Source organism: Haliaeetus leucocephalus, unplaced genomic scaffold (assembly GCF_000737465.1).
Source record: "Haliaeetus leucocephalus isolate CR32 unplaced genomic scaffold, Haliaeetus_leucocephalus-4.0 Scaffold217, whole genome shotgun sequence".
Lineage (NCBI taxonomy): Eukaryota > Metazoa > Chordata > Aves > Accipitriformes > Accipitridae > Haliaeetus > Haliaeetus leucocephalus.
Window position 1 is genome coordinate 5311569 of NW_010972653.1, and position 20220 is coordinate 5331788.

At 38.5% G+C, this 20220-nt stretch overlaps 1 protein-coding gene across 1 annotated transcript in view; it reads left to right on the top strand.

The window, feature by feature from the left end:
* The window catches only part of NOL10 (nucleolar protein 10), a 56756-nt gene extending 45376 nt beyond the window's left edge, over nt 1–11380 (top strand). The window contains exons 19-21 of the mRNA XM_010566745.1: nt 121–368; nt 5710–5812; nt 9162–11380. Coding sequence (XP_010565047.1) covers nt 121–368; nt 5710–5812; nt 9162–9281 — 471 coding nt within the window. The 3' untranslated portion in view covers nt 9282–11380. The remainder of the gene's footprint in view (nt 1–120; nt 369–5709; nt 5813–9161) is intronic.
* The last annotated feature ends 8840 nt before the right edge of the window (nt 11381–20220 follow it).

Consider the following 20220-nt stretch of genomic DNA (forward strand, 5'->3'; position numbering starts at 1 on the left):
TCAAATTTTAGTTCTCTTCAACTGCGTCTATGTAAAAGCTGTCACGTACTTTCATTGCAGGAATGGTTTGAAAAGAAAATTAGTTGATGATTTCTTATTTTGTACTATTTTTGTCTGCAGGAAGAGGAGGAAGAACCAGAAGGAAAAGCAAGTGATGCAGAAAGTTCTGAGAGTTCAGATGATGAAAAAGGCTGGGTTGAAGAGGTCAGGAAACAGCGCAAGCTTCTACGCCAAGAGGAAAAAGTAAAGCGGCAGGAAAGGTTCAAGGAGGATCAGCAAACATTACTGAAACCTCATTTTTTTGAGATTAAAGAAGGAGAGGAATTCAGAAGCTTCAAAGACTCTGCCAAAAAACAAAAATTAATGAAGTAAGACTAATGTTCCTGTTTTAATAGCTGGGGGTGGGCAATTCTCAAGTATTTCTCTACAGTGCAGGCCAGTGGCATTTTGGCTCGGAAGCACTTACTAGTAAAGCCACATCTGGCAACTCAGGGATATAACTTAAAGCGACATAGTTGTTGAAGGCTTTGTTTTGTAGTTAAACAAATATGATGTTTAAAGTATGGCAGAGAGACAACACAAATGAGATGAGTAAGAGATTAATATTCTGAGCCAGGTTTGGGGATCCATTAATCAGTGCTGGTGAACTGCTGCTCTCACAAATAACAACACTGATGTCTGTGAGACTGGTTATATTTGTCCACAAATGTCAGTATGAGGTTGACAGGCTGCATGTTTTTCATCTGACCCTCTAAAAAGGTGTAGAATACTGCATGACTAGACACTGTTTTGGAGGAAGGATCAAGGTGGTAAAAAAGAAAATATTGTTTTGTCTGGGAATTTTTATGGCATCCAGAAACTTTCAAAAAACTGTGCTGTCCTGATATTATCAGGTTTTACTATTTCTGGTTTTCTTTTTGCAATATAAAATAATCAGACTTTTTTTTTTTTAATTTGGATTTCCTTAAGTTGATGATCAGCCGAAGTAGTTGGGTACTGTATAAAGAGCACGTCAAACTAAAGGACTTGCCTTTGAGGTGCTTAATGCCTGCAAATCTCCCCTTTTTTTTTTTTTTTTTTTTTCCTTTCCTTCAAAGATGAGATTTAATCGCCTTTTATTATTTGGAGCACAGATGCTAGTATTGAAACATTGAAAGACAATAGCTTCAAAGTTCTTGCAGCACAATGGATACAGAGCAGAATTTTGACTAATGTCGGAAACAAGTTGCTGGGCTAGATGGATCTCGTGATAGCCATTATGTCTTTACTTAGAATGAAATGATACAGTCAAAGAAAAGGAAATGAATAATATATATAATGGGGCTTTTTCTTTATGTCACTAATGACTGACTCTACAACCTAGTTGTTTCATGATGGAAATTTTCTGGAGATATGTAAAGAAACATTTGATAAAAAATTTAGCCTGTCCCTTTAAATGTGCAAGTTTTTAACTGGAATTATCATGTAAAATGGTCTTCAAGTATTACTGAGATAGTATTTCTAGATAGTCTAGTAGTCTGTTTTTTCCATGCTGTACCTGTAAGACCTCTTTAAATAGAAGTAGTAGTTTTTATAAAGTGGCATTTATAGCAGTTCTGCAGAAATTATTCCCATATTTTCCTTAGCTTTTTTTTATCAGCAAGTGTTTTCACACAGGGATTTTTCTTTGTTCTTTATATTGAGTATACCCACTCATTCTGGACTCTTAACTTTATTAGATTTCTCCATCACCTTGCTTCTGATTATTTTTCTTTCTTTCTTCCAGAAGATGAAACAACTTCTTGTTTTTGTCAGTTTTTCTTCTTTGTCAGGAGAAAATCCACTCTGGACACTCTGACAGAGTATTCTAGGTTAAGGATATTTTTTACATTGTACTTAGATTTATAGTCATGTTAACAAGTGACTTGAAAGGAGCCTGAGACACTGGTCAAATGGCCCTGTATTCTCATTGCCATTGAAATACTTCACTAAAAGGCAGTATGGCTGCAGCCTACTCACATACTGTTCTTTTACACAAATTCAGCTGCTGACCTCTAAAGGAAATTCTCAAGGACACTCAACTTGAAGTATTAAGATTTCATTTTGTTCAAAACATGGAAGGCTTAAATGTGAACAAGGATACTGAAAGTTAAGTAAATAAGCCAAGACAGGCGTAAGGAAGAGAAACATCTGGAAAAAATTATTACAGTGTAACACAGGACAAAGTAAATTCATTCATCTGCTGTGTAAAGGGAGAAAAATTATTGCTTTAACTTGGGAAAATTGAAATCAAATACCACAGACCTGTCCAATGAATGGAGGAATATCAGTGGTGACATAAACCATGGGAAGACTTTTAAAAGACTGCTTTTAGGGAAAAGAGAATATGTCTTAAGATTTGCTGCTAATTCTCTGCAGAATATTTTGCAAGGTATGATGCATAATTAGGGTAGCTTAGGTTGGATACCCTCTGCGTGGTAGGTGCATAGATGGGATGTAATGTAAAATGTTTAAAAAAAAAAAAAAAAGAAAAAAAAAGATAAAATTGAGGATAGAATTAGATGACAAAAAAATGGATGTGACAGCATTACATCCTTTATGTTTTTCTGAGTTGCTGTCATTGAATTGTCTTTCCATAATTTATTTTTGTCTAAGCAATTAGCTCTATACTCACTGATCCCATTTGTGCTCATCCAAGCACTGTTCATAGTGTGGAGTTTGATATTCCTCAAAGTCTTAGAAGAAATTAAAAATTAACAGCTGGTATCTGTTTCTTATAATGTATAGCTGACATGATTCTGTAATCATAATGACTTAGTCTGTGTTGTGAGCTACTTGTTTGGTTAATAAGCATTTTTACATATTATAATTTTATGAAGAAAATACTTAAATATGTTTTCTGCTGGCCTTATTCAGTGTTAAGTAGTCAGCATAAAAATAATTAATTCAAGTAATGTACTGAAAATTGGAAAGACTGTAGTGGCATGTACCATCTGGTGAGGCTGGCATGTTTGTCTTTGATTTGATTTATCCAAGTTATGGAATGATGGTCTGTGACCAATATAATTAAGTACCTTAATACCTTCACTATGCATTTAATGGCTAGGTGTTCTTTTTTTCTCTAATCATATAATGTTCTACCTGAGGAAACAGTTTATGACTTATATAAAACTGGGTGTTTCTTTCAACGTGTTCCTGACTCAGCACAGCTCCAAGCCCAACTTCTAAAGCAGTGGTGCATACTATAAATTTCTTCATAGACCAACAGTCTACACATTTCTTTGCACAGGAAGGCTGCAAAATTTAGTCATGGTTGTAAAAAATGCCTTGTCTCAAATCTTCTACATTTCATTTTCCCCTTTTTCACTCTTAGGCTTACACATGAAAACTTGTGAAACTTTGCTTTGTTTACTTCCTGCATAAGTTCCTTACATAGTAACTTAAAAGGGGATCCCTAAAAGGAAAGGGTTTTTATCAGTGTCCTGAGAGCTCTTCTGATTTTCTTGATGTCCCTTTAAAAGGTTTGTTATTGAAGTTAAGAGCATGTCAAAATTAAAAACTACAGTCGTCATACTTTATAAACTATGACAGTCAATGTATGTATCTTCAGAGGTGGCCAAGAAAGTCAACAAAAGCCAACAAAAGCATAGCTGACATTCCTAGGTATTGCTAAAGTAAAACAGCAGGAAAAGTCCTGAAAAACTGTTCTCTTTATAACGAGGAAAAGAAAAGTGCCTGGGCAATTTTTTTGTTTGTTTGCTTTTTTTACTGTGGGGCAGGGGAAGTTGTTTTTAATAGCACTGTTAATGTATCCCTTGAATCAATTTGTTGAGGATGATTCAAAAAAAAAAACCCAAAACCAAAAAACAAAACCCAAACAACCCAGCCATTTTAAGTGTTTGTGTATCAATGTGTGCAACTGACTATCATTTGAAGTCTGCACATTTTCAGATAAATATAGCCATACCTGCAATTATTCAGTAAAATTGCAACCCCACGGTGTTTTGCTAATATCTCCTCATTTTAATTTTTCTCCTGACTGAAGCAGTATCTAGGCAGTCATGCTAAATAATTGCTGGGTAATAGCCATATTTCTCCAGTTCACTTTCAAAGGGGAGAAAAATGGGACTTCACTTGAATGTAGAAATCCCACCACAATGTTGGTGACTGATCTTCTGCCATAGTTAGCTCTAAGGCTTAGCTTGTCTTCCCGATGCACACAGATGGAACAAGTTTTTACATGAACTCAATGAAAAATATACTACAGAAAAGAAACACAATCAAAGTACCTAGTCATGAGAAATAAAGTAATTCTTGACAGTAATTTTTCATTGTTAATCTGAACAGTCTTTGTTACATAAAATGGCTCATTAACCAAAATTCAGTGGACTTCAGAGACTTCATGCATAGGCCACCATCCATGAGCCCTTCATCCACAGTGAATGCCAATGACTTCGGTGGCTGCTAATCGTCCGTATTTTTATGATTACTTATTTTCCACTTTAAAACTTGTACAAAAAGTGTCTTTTAGCCTTCTTCAGAGATCTAATAAGGCACTAATAGCAGCATCTCAAATTGCAGAAGCTAATTTCATTTACAGTTAGGGGAATGTTTTCTAAGCAAATCACAGAGTGAGTTGTCTGATCATACAAGCCATGTCATATTCTCAGGTGGCACTACCTACTCGTAGGGCCCACATTGTAGAAGAAGGACTAGCCGTGTTAGGACTCACAGGTGCCTTTAGGGAGGCTGGGTGAAGCCAGCACCATCCCTGCCTGCCTCACCCTTGTGCTGGAGGCTGTGCAGGAGCAAAGTGTATTTCCACTCCTCAGCTGTTGCAATTTACGACCCAACTTACTGAAGTCAGCAAGGGTGATATTAAATATCAGCTCACAACCTGGAGCAACTGGGGCATGTCCATGTGTCTCGCTTTTGTAGGGGCATTTACTTCCAGTGGGGGAGAGCTGACAGCAGTATCCGTTTCAACCACAATGGCTACCTCCTCCACAGAAACGCTAGAGTTCAGTGCCTGAGGGTGAGGCTCTATACCAGCTTGCTCACAGAAGCTAACTGATGAGTACCATGAGCTTGAAGGAATATGCTCATGTGGAGCTCCTTGCTGGGGTCAGAGTCTGTCTATTTATCACATTCACTTGTTTGCATTGTTCTTTTATTTAGAAAACTATTTGCATTAGACTTAACAGTCACAGTGTCCGAACGGTCATTTTTATTTGGGCTAAGTAGTTTGTCTCTATCAGTGAAGTGATTCATTCAGTAACGAATTTGTTCTGATGTACAGTCAAGATTATTTCCTTCCCTCAAAAGTGTTTCCAGTTCAGAAATTATAAGATTTCAAGAAACCTTACTGGGTTTTTTTATTTGTGTATGTATCTATTACTGCAGCTGAATATTCCTGACTTTTTCTGACATTTCATAGAAAACTATAGCAATAGAAGGGTGTGGTTTCTTTCTCAACTAGAGTCTTGTTGCTTTTTTAGCAGAAAAAAACAATGAACTTTACATAAATTTTAAAATTGTTTCTACTAAAAGCAATATCTGGAGGGAATGATTTAAACTTGTCTTTCTCTTCTGTTTACTGAATGTTTATTTTTTAGAGTTATGGCATTTCAGGGTTTCAGAGAAATTGAGATTAGTTTTGACTGCATTATCAGCGTTTATTATAGTAAAAAGATGGCAAGAATTGGGATTAATGTTAATTATTCTCTGCAGGAAAACTCTTGAAGATCGTCTAAAGCTTGAAGAAAAACTTGGCACGCTCAATGTGTCTGATACCACAGTAGGCAGCAAACAGGCAACATTCAAATTAAAGAAGGTGAGCTATATATATAATTTTTTAAGATAATACACAAGTAACTTTAGGTTTTGCATGAAAGAACAGGAACTTTAAAACCGTCAAACAAATGTCCCTCTTCATTTCTTTATAAGCTGCCAACTCTTCTGTTTCTTGCCAAGAGAATGAAAGCCTCCGGTAGTACACTGTGTGTACTTATAACTCGGGCAGCACTCATAAAATCTTACGTTCTGGTAGAAAATACTGGCTTCCATCTTTTAATAGTTTATTTGCAGACATACCATCAGAAGCTTGTGACCTTACCTGACTTCTCTGCCAGGACTGATGAGGTCTTGGTCTGCAGGTCCAAATGCAATCAGGATGCTGTAGATGACAGGCTTTCTCTTGGTTGATAATGTTGCTAGGTCTGAGCATGATAAGAACAGAGCTTCTGACTGCCTTTGTCATTGAACTTGTGTAACACAGATCACAAGAATGAGCTCTGGTCCTGTTTTACTTGCCAAATTCCATTTGAAGTGTGTAGCTGACTGCTGCCTATCTACCTTTCCCAAAGGGTTTTGATTTCCCATCCTGAGGAATTTTGTAGATTGCAGGCAGGTGATTATTTTATAGTGTGGGCAGAGTTAAATGCATGTGTGCATCTGCTACTGCTGTAGAACACTTAGGGAAATTTTACTAGAAAATTGCTTTAGAACTGAGGAAAGGACACATTATTAAAGCTGAAGACTGATATTAATTGACATTTGAGCTGACAAAATGTACTTCAATTAAAACTGGTTTTCCTCAGGTAAGCCTCTTTGCTGTAATACGTTTCTCCTTCCCAGTGGTCAAATATTTTTCTTACTGGTAAAACTGCTGTCACAACAATGGCTAGATAGTTATTTGATTGTCACATTCGGTATGCCTGAAAAAAAAATTTTAAATAACAAAATTTATTGGACTGTTCCTACCTTACTTGTTTTACCTGATTATTGTCTGTTTGCAGATGCCCTTTTTCATCTGTTTTTGATTCCTCTATTGCTGGAATTTAAATTGTGTTGACTTTAGAGTAAGTCACAGATTCCTCTGCACTGCTGTGTAGGATAACCATTCTGGGGATTTTACCAGCTGCTGTAACTGATCTGTTGGTGTCTTGCAGCTAATTAAATGGGCTTTGCAGGGCTTCAAAAGCACAGTCTTTTTGTATAGTAGCTTTAAATTAGGAAGCACAAAGCCACAAGGTTTCTTGCAATTGATGGTGAACAATAACCTATCACCTTTTGCTAACAGCTTTGTGAAGATTTGGGAGTAAGGTGGAAGAAGACAGAAACTGCAGTGGTTCAGACTGCCATTTTTACTTGATTCCATCAGATATGCTATAGCTTTTGGTTTTTTTAATTATGTTGCTGCTAACATATGTGGATTTTTTTCTCTGACTGTTAACTGATGTTACTTTATTGAAATACATAGGTTGTGCTCATTTGCATTAAAAAGACTTTTAAAAGTCTAATTAAAAGAAAAATCATGCATCTACAGTGGAAATCTTTTCTCCTATCAACAGAATAGCAAAATAAGACTTAAGTCTTCTCTCAAATAAACAGACCCTGTGTATATATTCTGAAGTCCCAGGAAATGGAGCAGGCAGAGCTGGGAAGAAGGCATGCTGTGCAGTATGCTGTGACTTGACACTTGTTTTCAGAGGATGCGGAGATGAAGTTGGCAAGCTAAAAGGGATTTTAGTGTTACTCTGATCATCAGCTTCTACTTTAGTGATGCCCTTTCTTTAAAGTGCAGGTGTATTTAAGAGTAAGTGCAAAGATTCAGTGGGGGAGAGAGTTGTGCTTCCATGGGACTGATGTCACTCAACCTTGTAAGTCAGTGGAATTGAGACTGAACTTGGCTGCTGCAGTTGTGGTATGTTAGCAGCCTCCCAAATGCCCCGCGGCCACTGACAGATCCAGCGCTGAAATTCTTTGTTGTTGATATTTCACAGTTTAGTTTTCAGGGGATTTTTGTATGGTTCCTACAGTGTGGTATCCTGTTTTTCAATTTCAGCATGTTTTATGACAGCAAATAGATATAACAAAATAGCAGGGTTTCAAAAATACCTAAGTACTTACAATACTGGGGAGGTATAGAGGACATATTTTTAAAAAACCCAAAGTTTCAAATGCAAATCAAGATCATTCAATTTCAGTATGCTAGTGGTAGCAGTCATTCTTGTAATTACTTGTATTCAGTAAGATTTCTCAAGACCATTTCAGACGAAGTCTGGAGACAGAGAGAAACTACTTACTTTTTCACATAGTGGGTTTCTTGTTTCCCTACTTGCAGTGGAAACAGGAGTCAATAAATTTCAACAATGTCTAAAGACCACTAGTTTTTATTATGCTGATGCTGGTATGGGCTTATTGCTGCATTTGGTGAATTGGTTCATATCTCACCTCAGTCAAAATGTTGTCTATGTGTGCAAATCTTTAACTCAAGTTTAAATGGTACTTTAAGGGGAGATTCAGGAAGACATGGGCTGACATATGAATGCTGCTGATTACAGAATTAGATGCAATGGGGATACTTCTATCACACTGTGAATGCACTTATCCTGTGCTGCTGTTGAAATTGCTCTAATTGCTTGAGTATTTTATCGCATGGAGAGTTGCCTGAGCTTGGCTAGTTCAAGTTGGCTAGTTCCAGTTTATGCTTAGTCTGAAGACAAACCTTAGTCTTCCAAAGAGAATAGTAGTTTATGGCTGTAAGAGCCATTTCATCTATGTGGTATGTAAATGAAACCCTTTCAGCGTGTTTTTGATGAAGAGGAGAAACATTAATAGAGCATGTGCCACAGGAGCAGAGATTTTAGATGATTTTCATGTGGGAAGTCTTTCTAGAATTGCATACAGCATATCAAACACTTGCAAGAACTTCTAAGAACATTTTTTAGAAAACCATATGTTTCAGCAAATTTAACTAACTGTTCTGTCTTTTAAAAATCCATTTGTGCAAATATTAAATGTGGTAACACTAGTTAACCAAAGTAGATACTAAATAGCCTCAAATTGTGCTCTACCTTCTTAAGGGCATTAAAAAATAAATTCTGGAGTGTAATTTTACAGTCTGTTGCTAGACACTGGTTTTCATCTGAAATACATGATTTTATTCACTGGTTTTTGATATCTTTGTCTAAAATGTTTGCTCTGAATTACTTGGCATGGTAATGCCTAGGGATACTCAGAATCAACAGGTGTGGTATAAGACAAGATAGCATGGAGCCATTTACAGTAACATTCCCAGATTTTCCTAATGGAATTCTGACTTGATATATAGATACTTGAACAATGAGGTGATACATAAGTTTACAAGAACCTAAGTCTGGTTTTGTTTAATATTCCAGTCAGAGCAACAAAAGAAACAGCAGGAAGCTGAGAAACAACATCGTCAAGAGAGGAAAACTCTTAGGCGTTCTGCTAGTCATCTCAAGAGCAAGCGTGGAAGAGGACGTCTGTTTCATTGATTTATTTTATGTTATTTTTTTAAAGAAACTTTTAATCTCATTTTTCATCGGAAAAAGGGACTTTTTCAAATTGGGACACAGTACCAATGTATTTATATTTTCATTCATTGATGAACACAAAAACCAGAACTTGCTAAACCCTGTGTTAATTATTGAAAATTTTATGAAAGTAAAAGTATTAACCAAAGGACGCTATGAGTATGGTGTGTTATAAACTACAGCGTGAACTGTATTTGTGCAGAAATAGCCAGCAACTGGTTATTGGGTAACCGTGGATGTTTTCTATATAAGAATTTATGATACACCAAGGCTGCCTGTCGTTTATTTAACTTAAGAGCTGTGGGTTTTTGCTTTCTGAAATCTTTATTTGTGACTGCTTAGATAGAAGATCAAGGGTAAGTTATTTTGTCTAAAAGCTTATCCATACAAGGGCACAACAAATTTTTCTTTTATGGTTCTTGAAGGATGATGAACAGTTATGTTTTTCAAAAACCGACTTTATATTCTTGGGCTTTATATTCTTGGGTTGCCAGGAGGAGGTACAAATGGTCGTCATGAGGGCAACTGAGAATGCCTGATTTAAGTTCCTCTAAGTCACTCTATAAGGAAACCTCTTGCCACACCAATGTACAAAGGGGAATCTCATAAGGATAGTCTTACTAAGTTAAATTTTGTGAATATTGCCTTTACTCAGAATCCTTAGGACCAGGTTTAACAAGTTTTGGTAAGCCAGCCGTGGTTCAACATAAATAAGTGGCATATGTTCACATAACAAGCACATTAAGGCCATGCCAGTAGCCTCCTATTCTTCAGAAAGTTAGTTTAGTTAAATAAGAAACTAGAACCTATGATAAGGAGGTGATTGATTCTTTTCTATGTCTTCTTTTTGATTCCCAGAAGAATGCTTGTTGCTAACCAGGATACAGCATCTCTTCTTGATTTTATTTTTTATATCTTGGAAACCCATCATTTACGTAAGTAGTTCACTACTTAAGCAAAGAAATTAATTTTTACCTTTGATCCTCAAGGAGCTTTTTAGAAGGCTTTATAAATTGTCTCTTTGCTAAATCCAAAAAACTGAACTTTGGATCCAACAAGAATCAGTGAATCTCTCCATCACTGTAAATCTCTTTAAGAGACTTGGAGGTTCTTAAGTGTTTTGCTTTATAAACCAGAGAGGTTATTAATCTGGTCAGGTCTCCTGGACAGTATTTACTGTAGAATTTTTGCAGTTATTTCAGTAAAAACTTTGGTTTCTCATAGCCTGATGCTTTTTTAAAATTTATTTTTTTTAGATGGTAGAATAATCAGTCACATGGTTAGATTTATTTTCTTCTCCCTGATTTAATTTTACCTGCTTTAATTCCTTGCTTCTGTTTTTAATTATATTGTTTCCTTTAATTTAAAAATGCCTTTTGCACCTGGTATTTTCATCTTTAAAACATACATTGTAATCGTCACCTCTCTGTCTTTGCATTCAACTAAAAGATGAGTGTCTCAATACCTATTTTTTTATCTCTAGTTGTCAAATTTCTGCATTGTCCGTAAGCTTCTTATGCTTTGTATTTAACACAGAACTATCCAGTATTCAAATCTCAGTCTCACCCATGCTGTATATCAAGAAGAACCATTATTTCTCTTTAGCCACTGAGAAAATGTAATGCAGTTGTGGTTGCTCCAGGGTATGTCCCTCTTTTTGGAGTCTTGTCTTTTGATAACGTTCAAGCCTTTGAAATCCAAATGCAATGACAAGTTAAAGTTTGTAGTAGTGCAACATCTTTCCCCTGGAGCATTGTGTTATCTCTTAGGAATTATCTCCATGCAATTCAGGTGTGTTTGCTTTGTATACATGGCTATACTGAATGTGGAAAGATTAATGGTGGAAACTTGCCACGATTCTGGTTGATACAGGGAGAATTGGGGATTAGGTGGACAGAACTGGCACTGTAAGAACAGGAGTTTGGAGGAGTTTGCTCCTTCTCATCATAGGCCTAAATACCATTATGTTTGATCAAGAGCTAGAGGTGCGTTTATGGTTTAAGGCATCCTTATTTCAGCAGTGATTTTGCTGGCTGTCAAGAGCAGTAAAAAAAAAAAAATCTGGTTCATCTGCGGGATACTAGTGAAACTGGGTTTGAAATGGTTAACTTTCAGCTTAAAAACTATTTCTTCTGTTTTGAGTATCTCATGACTGACACTGGTTTAGGTTGGTGTATGCTTTGTTTTTCATACACTTATGGAGTACCTCATGATAATACTGATCATGTATTTAGGTTGGAGCATGTATGATAGAGCAATATACTTCATACTGCTAGAGAGAAGGCACATGCAAACTGTACTTAGCACACCATTTACTTCATATAAAGGATATTTGGCATATACTTTAAATGGTGCTTAAATATACTAGGCATAATCAGTGAGATGCCTGGAAAAATAGGACTGTGACTGTGATTAAGGCTAATTAGAGATAAAAGTGTAAGTAATAGATACCAGCCATTCTGGACAATAATCCTAGAGAATTGGAGGTCACGGATAGCATTTGTGAATGAAAACGTTAGAGTTGGCTCAAGAATCTTGAATATTCATGAACAGCAGTTGTTCATGAACAACTGGTTGTGATGTGCCCTCCAAGGAGGGAGACTGTACTGCGTTGTAAATTCGTCTGCTTGTCTTTGCCTAGGAATACCTGCCTTGTGGACAGTTCTTCATGCAACAGTTTCTTCATTTGTGGACTGGATTGCTCAGGGCTTGCATGAGATCGTGGTGGAACAGAGCATTTGTGTAAGGTAAAGAAGAGGCAAAGCTCTGTGCAGCCTCCATCATAGCTATGACTGAATTTGTGCTCTACTAGATAATCAGCGGCTGATGTAGATTTTGAAAGACCAGAGAGAATTAAGCATAACCAGGTCTGTAGTGCCAAAGGTGTTTTCCTGCTGCAGCCACGTTCCTGAAGGAGAGACATGTCATTCTAATACAGGCAGAGGGATATCCAGCATGTCTCTAAAGCAGGAAGATAGTATATAATTTAAAAATTCATACATTAATTGAACTAATAATTAATCTCAGGCTACTTTTTCCCCATGAAAGGGCAGCTGTAAGAATCAGCAATACCCAGAAAAGTGGGTTTCCTAGCCTTGATCTGACTATTAAATACTTGAAAGAAGGCGATGTTCTTCCTATTGTTGCTCACTTTGGGTCAGGAGAGGTGTTTGATGTTTGTATTTTGTGAACAGTGAGACATGGCTCTTCAGTGTGTCCAGCACTGGAACTCTGGAACACAGGTGAGCTATAGTTGGTGGGCAGTGCCAAGCTGCCTGGCACGCATTTGAACCCAAGAGCTTTTTGGTGGAATAGGGTTGAAGATTCCTTGTGAGCCTTGCTTTTGAGGTATAGGGGAGCAGCAAGAGTGGGCAGCTCTGTGAGGGAAAGCAGGCTGGGAGCTCAGGGTGACAAGGGGCAGGGGCAGTGACCCCCTTACAGGAGGTGCAGTCCTGCAGTTATCAAACAAGAAGAGCAGTAGGGTGACAGCAATGAGGCTCAACCAGCAGACACACAGACCAGTCCTTAACGACAAGGCAGGTCCAAGGTCAAATGAGCAGATGAGGGTCCGTGAGGTACTTGGGCAGGCATGGGCACACCTGCAGTATAGCTTAGGCAAGGACTAAGGGTGACGCGGCTCCCAAGCAAAGCAGGAGCAGGTCTCTGGCAAAGCCGCTCTGGGCTCTTTCTCACACAGCTCTTCTCATAGCAGTCTGGTCCCCAGTTGTTTGGTCATGCTGTTGCCAGAGCTGGCTTTCAGCAGAGACAGCCAAACCCTTGGCAAGGTGGGGGAAGAGGTAGCAGAGCCCTAGGGTCCCACATAAGGACCTGGCATGAAGCATGTTTAGACTCTTGAGATTGATAAAGCAGGTTAATGTCCTTGAACAGCTATTTGGGGGAAGATTTAAGACTTTTAGTAGTAGCTGACATATTAATGCAACATCGTTGCAGCCAATTAACTTCATAATGCAACCAAAGCAGACATTTCTGAGGTATCAGCCTGACTACATCAACTTTTTTTCAGTCAACAGTACTTCATTTGCTGTACTGCAGGAATCGGTATTGATCCAGTGTTGCCATTCCTAGAAGCTGAGCAGCTCTTGGGATCTTTTTTTACATTTAAGGCTCATACTCTAAGGCAAGGGTGATTAGATGCTGTAGCCTCATGGAAACCCTGACTGTTTCACAGTTGTGAGAATGTAGTGGTGAGAATCAGTTTAAAAACTCCTTATAAATAAATTTACAGATAGTGGTTAAATGTGAGTGAAATACTAGCATGATAAAGAAAAGACCTGGATCCGATGTGTCACCTGTACTTCAGTACTTTCTTACTCCGCAAGTAATATAGTTTACTTCAGATAGGCTATTAGTCCTTGAACAAACAGCGAACCAAAACTATTTGTGTAATATTCTTTCCAAAATGCTATTACCAAGCCAAGAAGCATACTGTGTTCCTGTGGCTGGCATAATTGTCTGAAATTGAGAGCATCCATCAGTTTATACAAAACAGTGAAAGAGTTTATGGTACCACACTGCTGGCTTTTAATATCTGAACAAAATAGCAAAACATGATTTTAAAATATTTCCCTGCATAAACAGCAAGCGTATGTAAAACGTACATACACATTTTTATACTCATGGGGTTTGTTTATGTATGGAGCTTAAAGTAGGTATGATTTGAGATTACCAGCTTCAGGAAGTGTTGTGAGGAAGGGTGTAACAGTTTTCAAATTACTCCATCTTGCTTCGCAGTAGCCTTTTATATTTGTGTTCTCCCTGTTTCCAGATGGGAAAACAAGTAATAGACTTGAATTCTAGGAAGAAAGGACCAACTTTCAGATGCAGGACAGTGAAGCAGTACAACAGCTTACCTGGGGACATTGTGCAATGTCCACCGAAAGACTTGCAATGACAGATTAAATATCTGCAGGAACCCCACAGGTATGGTGAAGCCTGCCTTGAGGAGGAGGAAGGGATTAATGAACTTCAGAGGACCTCTCCAGCCCAATGACTATGATTGGTTGTACGGCATAAGGAAGAGGCATGCAGCATTAATTGACTGGAGTAGTTTTCCTCCTTTGTCCCATCCTTCAACTGAATCACTCACTAGTTCTATCTTTTTATCTCTTTCATGATGATTAAATACTTTGCTTGTTTCCATAGCTAACATATTTTGTCTGATCTTGGGAAGTATGGGAGTTTTAAGCTGAATGAAAGCACATAAATCTATTAATAAACTTTAGCTCTTGATCATTATCTCTGTGTTTCAAAGCCCATTTTGCTCAACAACTGACTCTTTGTGATGAACATGAAGTAGTCCTATCACCAAAATGAACAATTTATAGTACAGCCTGCAGAAAATAATCAGATTTAGCAGAGCTAGTAGTTTACACAACCAGAGGAAGAAGAATTCCTGCATTTTAAAGATTCTGTAGATGGATAACTGTAAACCTTGCAATGTGGTTCGTAAGTCATTCTCTATAAAACTGCACATTGCTAATTTCCGCACCCATTCCCCCACCTATAATTTAGGCATTTTCTCTCTGCCCCATTCCTCTGATGACTCTGCTTATGTTAACTGCATTTTAGTATTGCTTCCTTCCTCCTTTGTTTTTTAATTTGGCCCAGATCTTTGATCCACATGGGGCCTAGTGGCAAATTTCTATGAATATGTCACATGTTATTCTGCATTTGTACTGTAAGCGGCACTTCTGTACAAAATACTTGTGAGCATCCCATGGTACAGACAGTTTGCACATTCGCATCAGCAGAGGTAAAGTAAGCTGATTTCTGTACAAGTGAATGAAAACTGCAATGACTGTAATTCGTCCATACTAGTGTAAATTCAGAAATGTATGTCTGTTGCTGACTGTGTTTTTCAGGCTCTCATCTTCTATTCTTTTCTTAGTGTTTTAGGCTGTGGTGCATGTGCAAGGAGTGAAGATTGACCCTGAGCGTGTTCAGAAAGGAGTAATTTTTCTCTTACAGTTTGAAAGAAGTAATTACAGAGAGAAGTGCTGTGTTTCCTTTGAGAGTTATATTCAGTTAGAGTTTAAGTACAGTAATTTTACAGCAAGATCAGGTATGAGTTTAAAACGCTATTGTTCCCAGTGTGGTCATGCTTTACAAGTGACATTTGGGTCAGTTTACCTGTGAAGGCAAGTCCTTGTTCCCATTTAATTCTTCACTGAGTGGGGCAAAAGTGAAAATCCCATTTCCTCATTAAAGAGAAAACTAGGCAGTTGAAGTGGGAAATACCAGCCCAGCCCTAATCAAAATTTATACTCCCAATTCCTGGAACCACCCTTCCCTTCCCTACAGCGGTTTCTGCCAAAGCTGCTCTGTCTCTCCTACTTATTATCTCTTCTTTTAACATCTGGCTATTTCTTGTGGGGTGCCTGTCTCTACCCTCCAGTTTTTCTATTAATATCAGGATCTATAGTACAAATTTGTACAGATACAGCATAGATTTGCGAATGAGCACTAAAATGGTAATAGATAGGTTGTGTAGAGACACATCATGAGCAGAATGGATTTGTATGAACTTGGAGATGTGGAGAGCTGTGACATCAAAGTGCACGGTGGGGGTTCAGAGAGCTGGCACATACTCCTGTGCACATTGTTGGTGATAGGCAGGGGGAATGACCCAAAAAATTTCCACTCTTACTGCTCTGTGTGCATCTCTACCGCTGTGGTAGCTCTACTTCAGTAAGGGTCTGGGTGTTTTGGGTGGGGTGGTTGTGTTCTATAGTTTTTAAGACTTTTACTATTGCATTAGTACAATTGCAATGTACAGTTACATACATGCACAATTACATTATGTACAATTACACAAAAGGTTCAACATTCAAAAGCATTCAAATTATACATCATCTGACTTCAGTAATGAATCTTATGTCCATTCCGTTTATCAATATTTCTTCTGTAAATATATTTTCTTATGTATTTTAACCTTTGTAATATTGCAACTTTATATCACAAATGGAGTGCATACAGTAGGGGTCATAAAAGACCACATGCTTACCTGTAAGGATTTAATCATTTTATGCAAATGAGAATGTTGTGAAAAGTAATTCTCTTGTCTATTAGGATTTTGCTGATGTTCTTGTAAACCGAATCAAAAGGCAAGTTTGCAGCACTCCTGTCATAGCTACTGTGTTTTTCTCCTTTCCCAGATATAAACAGGAGATTTCCTAATGGGACTGACACTGTTGCACTGAAAATAATGAGGCAATATTTTAAACAGATCTCTACAGCAAGTAAATATCCTCTATCTGAGATATTTTAGACAGGTTACAACAAATCTCTTTTGCACAATGCCATGGTAACTACATAGCTGCAATTTAAATATTACTAGAAGCAGAGCATAGATGATCATGCTCCAGTGCTTAGTATGGGGCCTGACGCTGTTCAGTTTACGAGTATAGGTATGGGCAAGGACATTGTGTGTAATATTCCACATATGCATGTAGCTGGCAACTAGTATCACTAAATTAACTGTAGTTTAGCCAGTTAAGGGAAGAAATTAGAAGTATTGATAAGTTTAGAGAAAGTTATTTTAGCAGAATTCAAAGGAGACGATCCTTTATTTCCACGGTCAGTCTCTCAAACCATGAGAAGTTCCAGTCAAAACTGGAAGAAGATGGAAACTTCTCCAGAGCAGAGATTAGGTACAAGGCTACTTCAGGTATTCAAGAAACGCTTGACCTCCCTGGAATGGTGGGAATGAAAGCTGACTTCAGTGGTGGCATTTTGGATAGATGTGAGGGCAGGGCTGCTAGTATATGGTGGATATTTAATGTGACCAAAGCAAGGGAGATTTTACACCCAAGTGGAGAGAACAGTGTGCCTCAGGGTACCGGAGGATGAAATAACCAGACAGTCAAGGCAGGCAGATCCTTCTCTCCACCATTTTTCCAGAGGATCTCTCTTTACTTTCCCTTGTTATATGATGTATACATGATGTCTACTGAGGCAATTTCTAGAGAGTAATGTCCGATGGTGGACGTCTTTCTTGGTCTCTAGTGATACTTACATGCTTCCTCTTAATCACAGAAAAGTAACTGACCATTTGTGTCAGTTAAGACATACTATTTCCCCTTGCCTCTGAAGAGCTGGGGAAGCAGTACTCCTTCCTTCAAAGAGGCCACGACTACCCATGAAATTAGAGGAATTTCTCATAGGAAGAGATAATTTGGAAAAAGGAGTAACTGTCCAGTAAGGCAGTCAGTAAAGCAGATGGGAAGGAAAGGAGAGAGGAGAGGTGGAAAATCATTTGAGATCTGGCCAAATGTTTCTCCTAAAACACTTTCTAACAGAAAAGAGCTTATCAATGTAAATGTCAAATTTTCAAGAGCTGAAACTAGTCTGTTCTGGTTTGGGGTTTTCAATGAGGACTTTCTAGCTTTTAATTTTACTAACATTTTCTCCTACAGGGTACAGTCCTGTCCTGACCTGCTCTGGTTTCTTGCACTTCAGTGTCTTTTAAAAACTGGATTCCTCCAGCTAGCATGACAATGTTACTAGAACTGGCCAGGTAGAAATAGTAATGCAAACTCTTTCAAACTTTTTTTTCCCGGTTCCACACTCCCCCAACATCTGGAGTTATTGGGGGTTAGGTAGTTGGCCACTATCTAATCACAAGTCCTGAGTCAGTGAGTGCCCGTGTTGAGCAGCAGTCCGAAGTGCCTGCAGCTTGTGACTGCTGAAGTGTTAAGCTGTCTGAACCCTTTCTATCTCCCCTTCCTTCTCAGTAGGCATGTTTAGACACTGACAGCATCAAGAAAGTGACCCACAGCAGCTGTCAGCAACAGGTTTCCAAGCCTCTGTTCAGCTGATGGAAAATGGTTTTAGTGAATACTATTCAGAGGACAAAATGGGTATAGGAAGTTTGATAGACAACCTCTTCATTTCTTCAAGCTGTCTTTAGCTGTTAAGTCCTAACAGCGAACCAATTTCTGCACTAAGGAGTAGTGAGAATGAAAATTATTATCAGTGCTGATGTGTTTTCCCAGTGTAGTTGGGATTTGGTGACAACTAACTGATAGGAGCTAAGTGGAAATAATTTCTTAATCACAGGAAGCTTTGGAGCTTCTGGCTTTGAGACAACCGTACTTATGGCTTACTTCATGCATCACTTCATCTATTTCAGCATACCAAGTAATGCATTTTAGGGCATCTAAACTAATACATCATGATACAAACCAGGCTGAAGAACGAGATGGGCTGAAGAATCTGTCATTGTGTAAGGTACTCGTACGGCCAATGAACTTATACTGTATTAGACTGTGTAATTCCCATAGGTCAAAATTTCTGTCTCTTGGCTAAGGCAAGAATTCGGACTGGCCTCCAGGCTTGCTCAGAGTTCAAAGGTGCTTGAATCCAAGAACATAGGCCTATCCCTGCTTTGACCACAGCTCAGAAATCTTCAGCACAAGGCTGTCCTAAGAGCTTGGCTACAGCCATGCTTCTAGCCTTCCCTCTACTGTGCATTCTCTGAACAATCTTCCTGCTCTTTCTTGAAAGCCTTCAGTATGTTCATGCGTTTTGAGGCCAACGTATCTAGAAATATCTTCAGTGTTTCAGAAAGGTACCACAAGCTCCCTGTGGGGCCTAGGCAGTGTTCCTTACCACCAAGCTGAAAAGCAATAGAACCAAAACTATGCATAGTAGATTTTATTTTCTTCCATAAATATTAAGGGTGTCTGAACTAGAGCAAAGCTGGCCACTGGGTTCAGAGAAAGGAGGACTAAGCCATAAGGCAGAAGGACATAAATAAACAAGGGACAATAACAATTCTGAGGCATTTCAGTGTCAATCTCTCAAAGCATCTGATGCAAATGCCTCAAAATAAAGCAAGAACTTTGAAAGCTACTCAAACAGTTTTCTTTGAACACCCTTTTGCATGTGGATTTCAAGCATTGAAAGAGGGAAATTCTGTTAGATCAATGGGATCTCTTGTGTTTTTACCAGAGAAGCAGTGATACCATGAGAGCTAGCTATGGTGACCATGCTTGAAATCCCTCAACAACAGATCCATAGCTTGTGTTGAGTAGCATGTGATTGTTGAGAAAGACTTACTTTTCTCTCAATTAGAAGTTCTTACTTTGGTACGTAAGTAAAGCAGCTGAAAGGCAGAGAGTTAATTTGAATGACTGGTACTTAATTTGTATTGGCTCTTGTGGATGCTGCCATACATTAATTACAGGGAACCTATTGCACAGGATGAACTGTTACTGAATGATTTCTTAGATTTATTAAGCATAAGCCAGCTTTCATCCCACATGCAGGGCTTTGAACTGTTACTGAATAATTTCTCAATTCATTTTCTCTGGGCTTTTATTCCACCTGCAGGTCTTGTCTTTTCCACCTACACAGCCTCCAAAACATCAGGGTCAATCCTGCTGCTTTGATACAAGCGACACTCTCACTGACATCAAAGGAGTTTTGCCTGTGTTGAGATGGTGTTGGTCATATGTTTACTGTGACAATTGCAAGGTACTGTCTAGCTTACTGGTTGCCTTTTGGTTTGGGTTGTTCTAGTGCGTGGAGTTGAGGGGAAAGAGTATGTAGTATTGGGGTAAGGGAAAACAGCTGTTTAGGTGTGGTGAGTTCACTATCTCTAATGGCTGCTGCCCTGACCCCTAACGATGGCTGTGCAGAGTAGCCCATGATTCCCGCTCTGTGGCAGAGACCAAAGGTGAGTCGTGCACAAGTCTAGCAGTGTGCCCTCCTTGGGCAGTCAGATTTGCCATATGCTTTGCATAGACCCAGTTCCTGGTGGCCACATAATTTCCCAGAGTGGAAGGAGGATGCAGGAAAACACTGGAAGCTCTGTAAGGTTTCTGCTGCTCCCTCGTTTCACACTCATTCCCAATGTATGTGCTATAGTGGGTCCCAA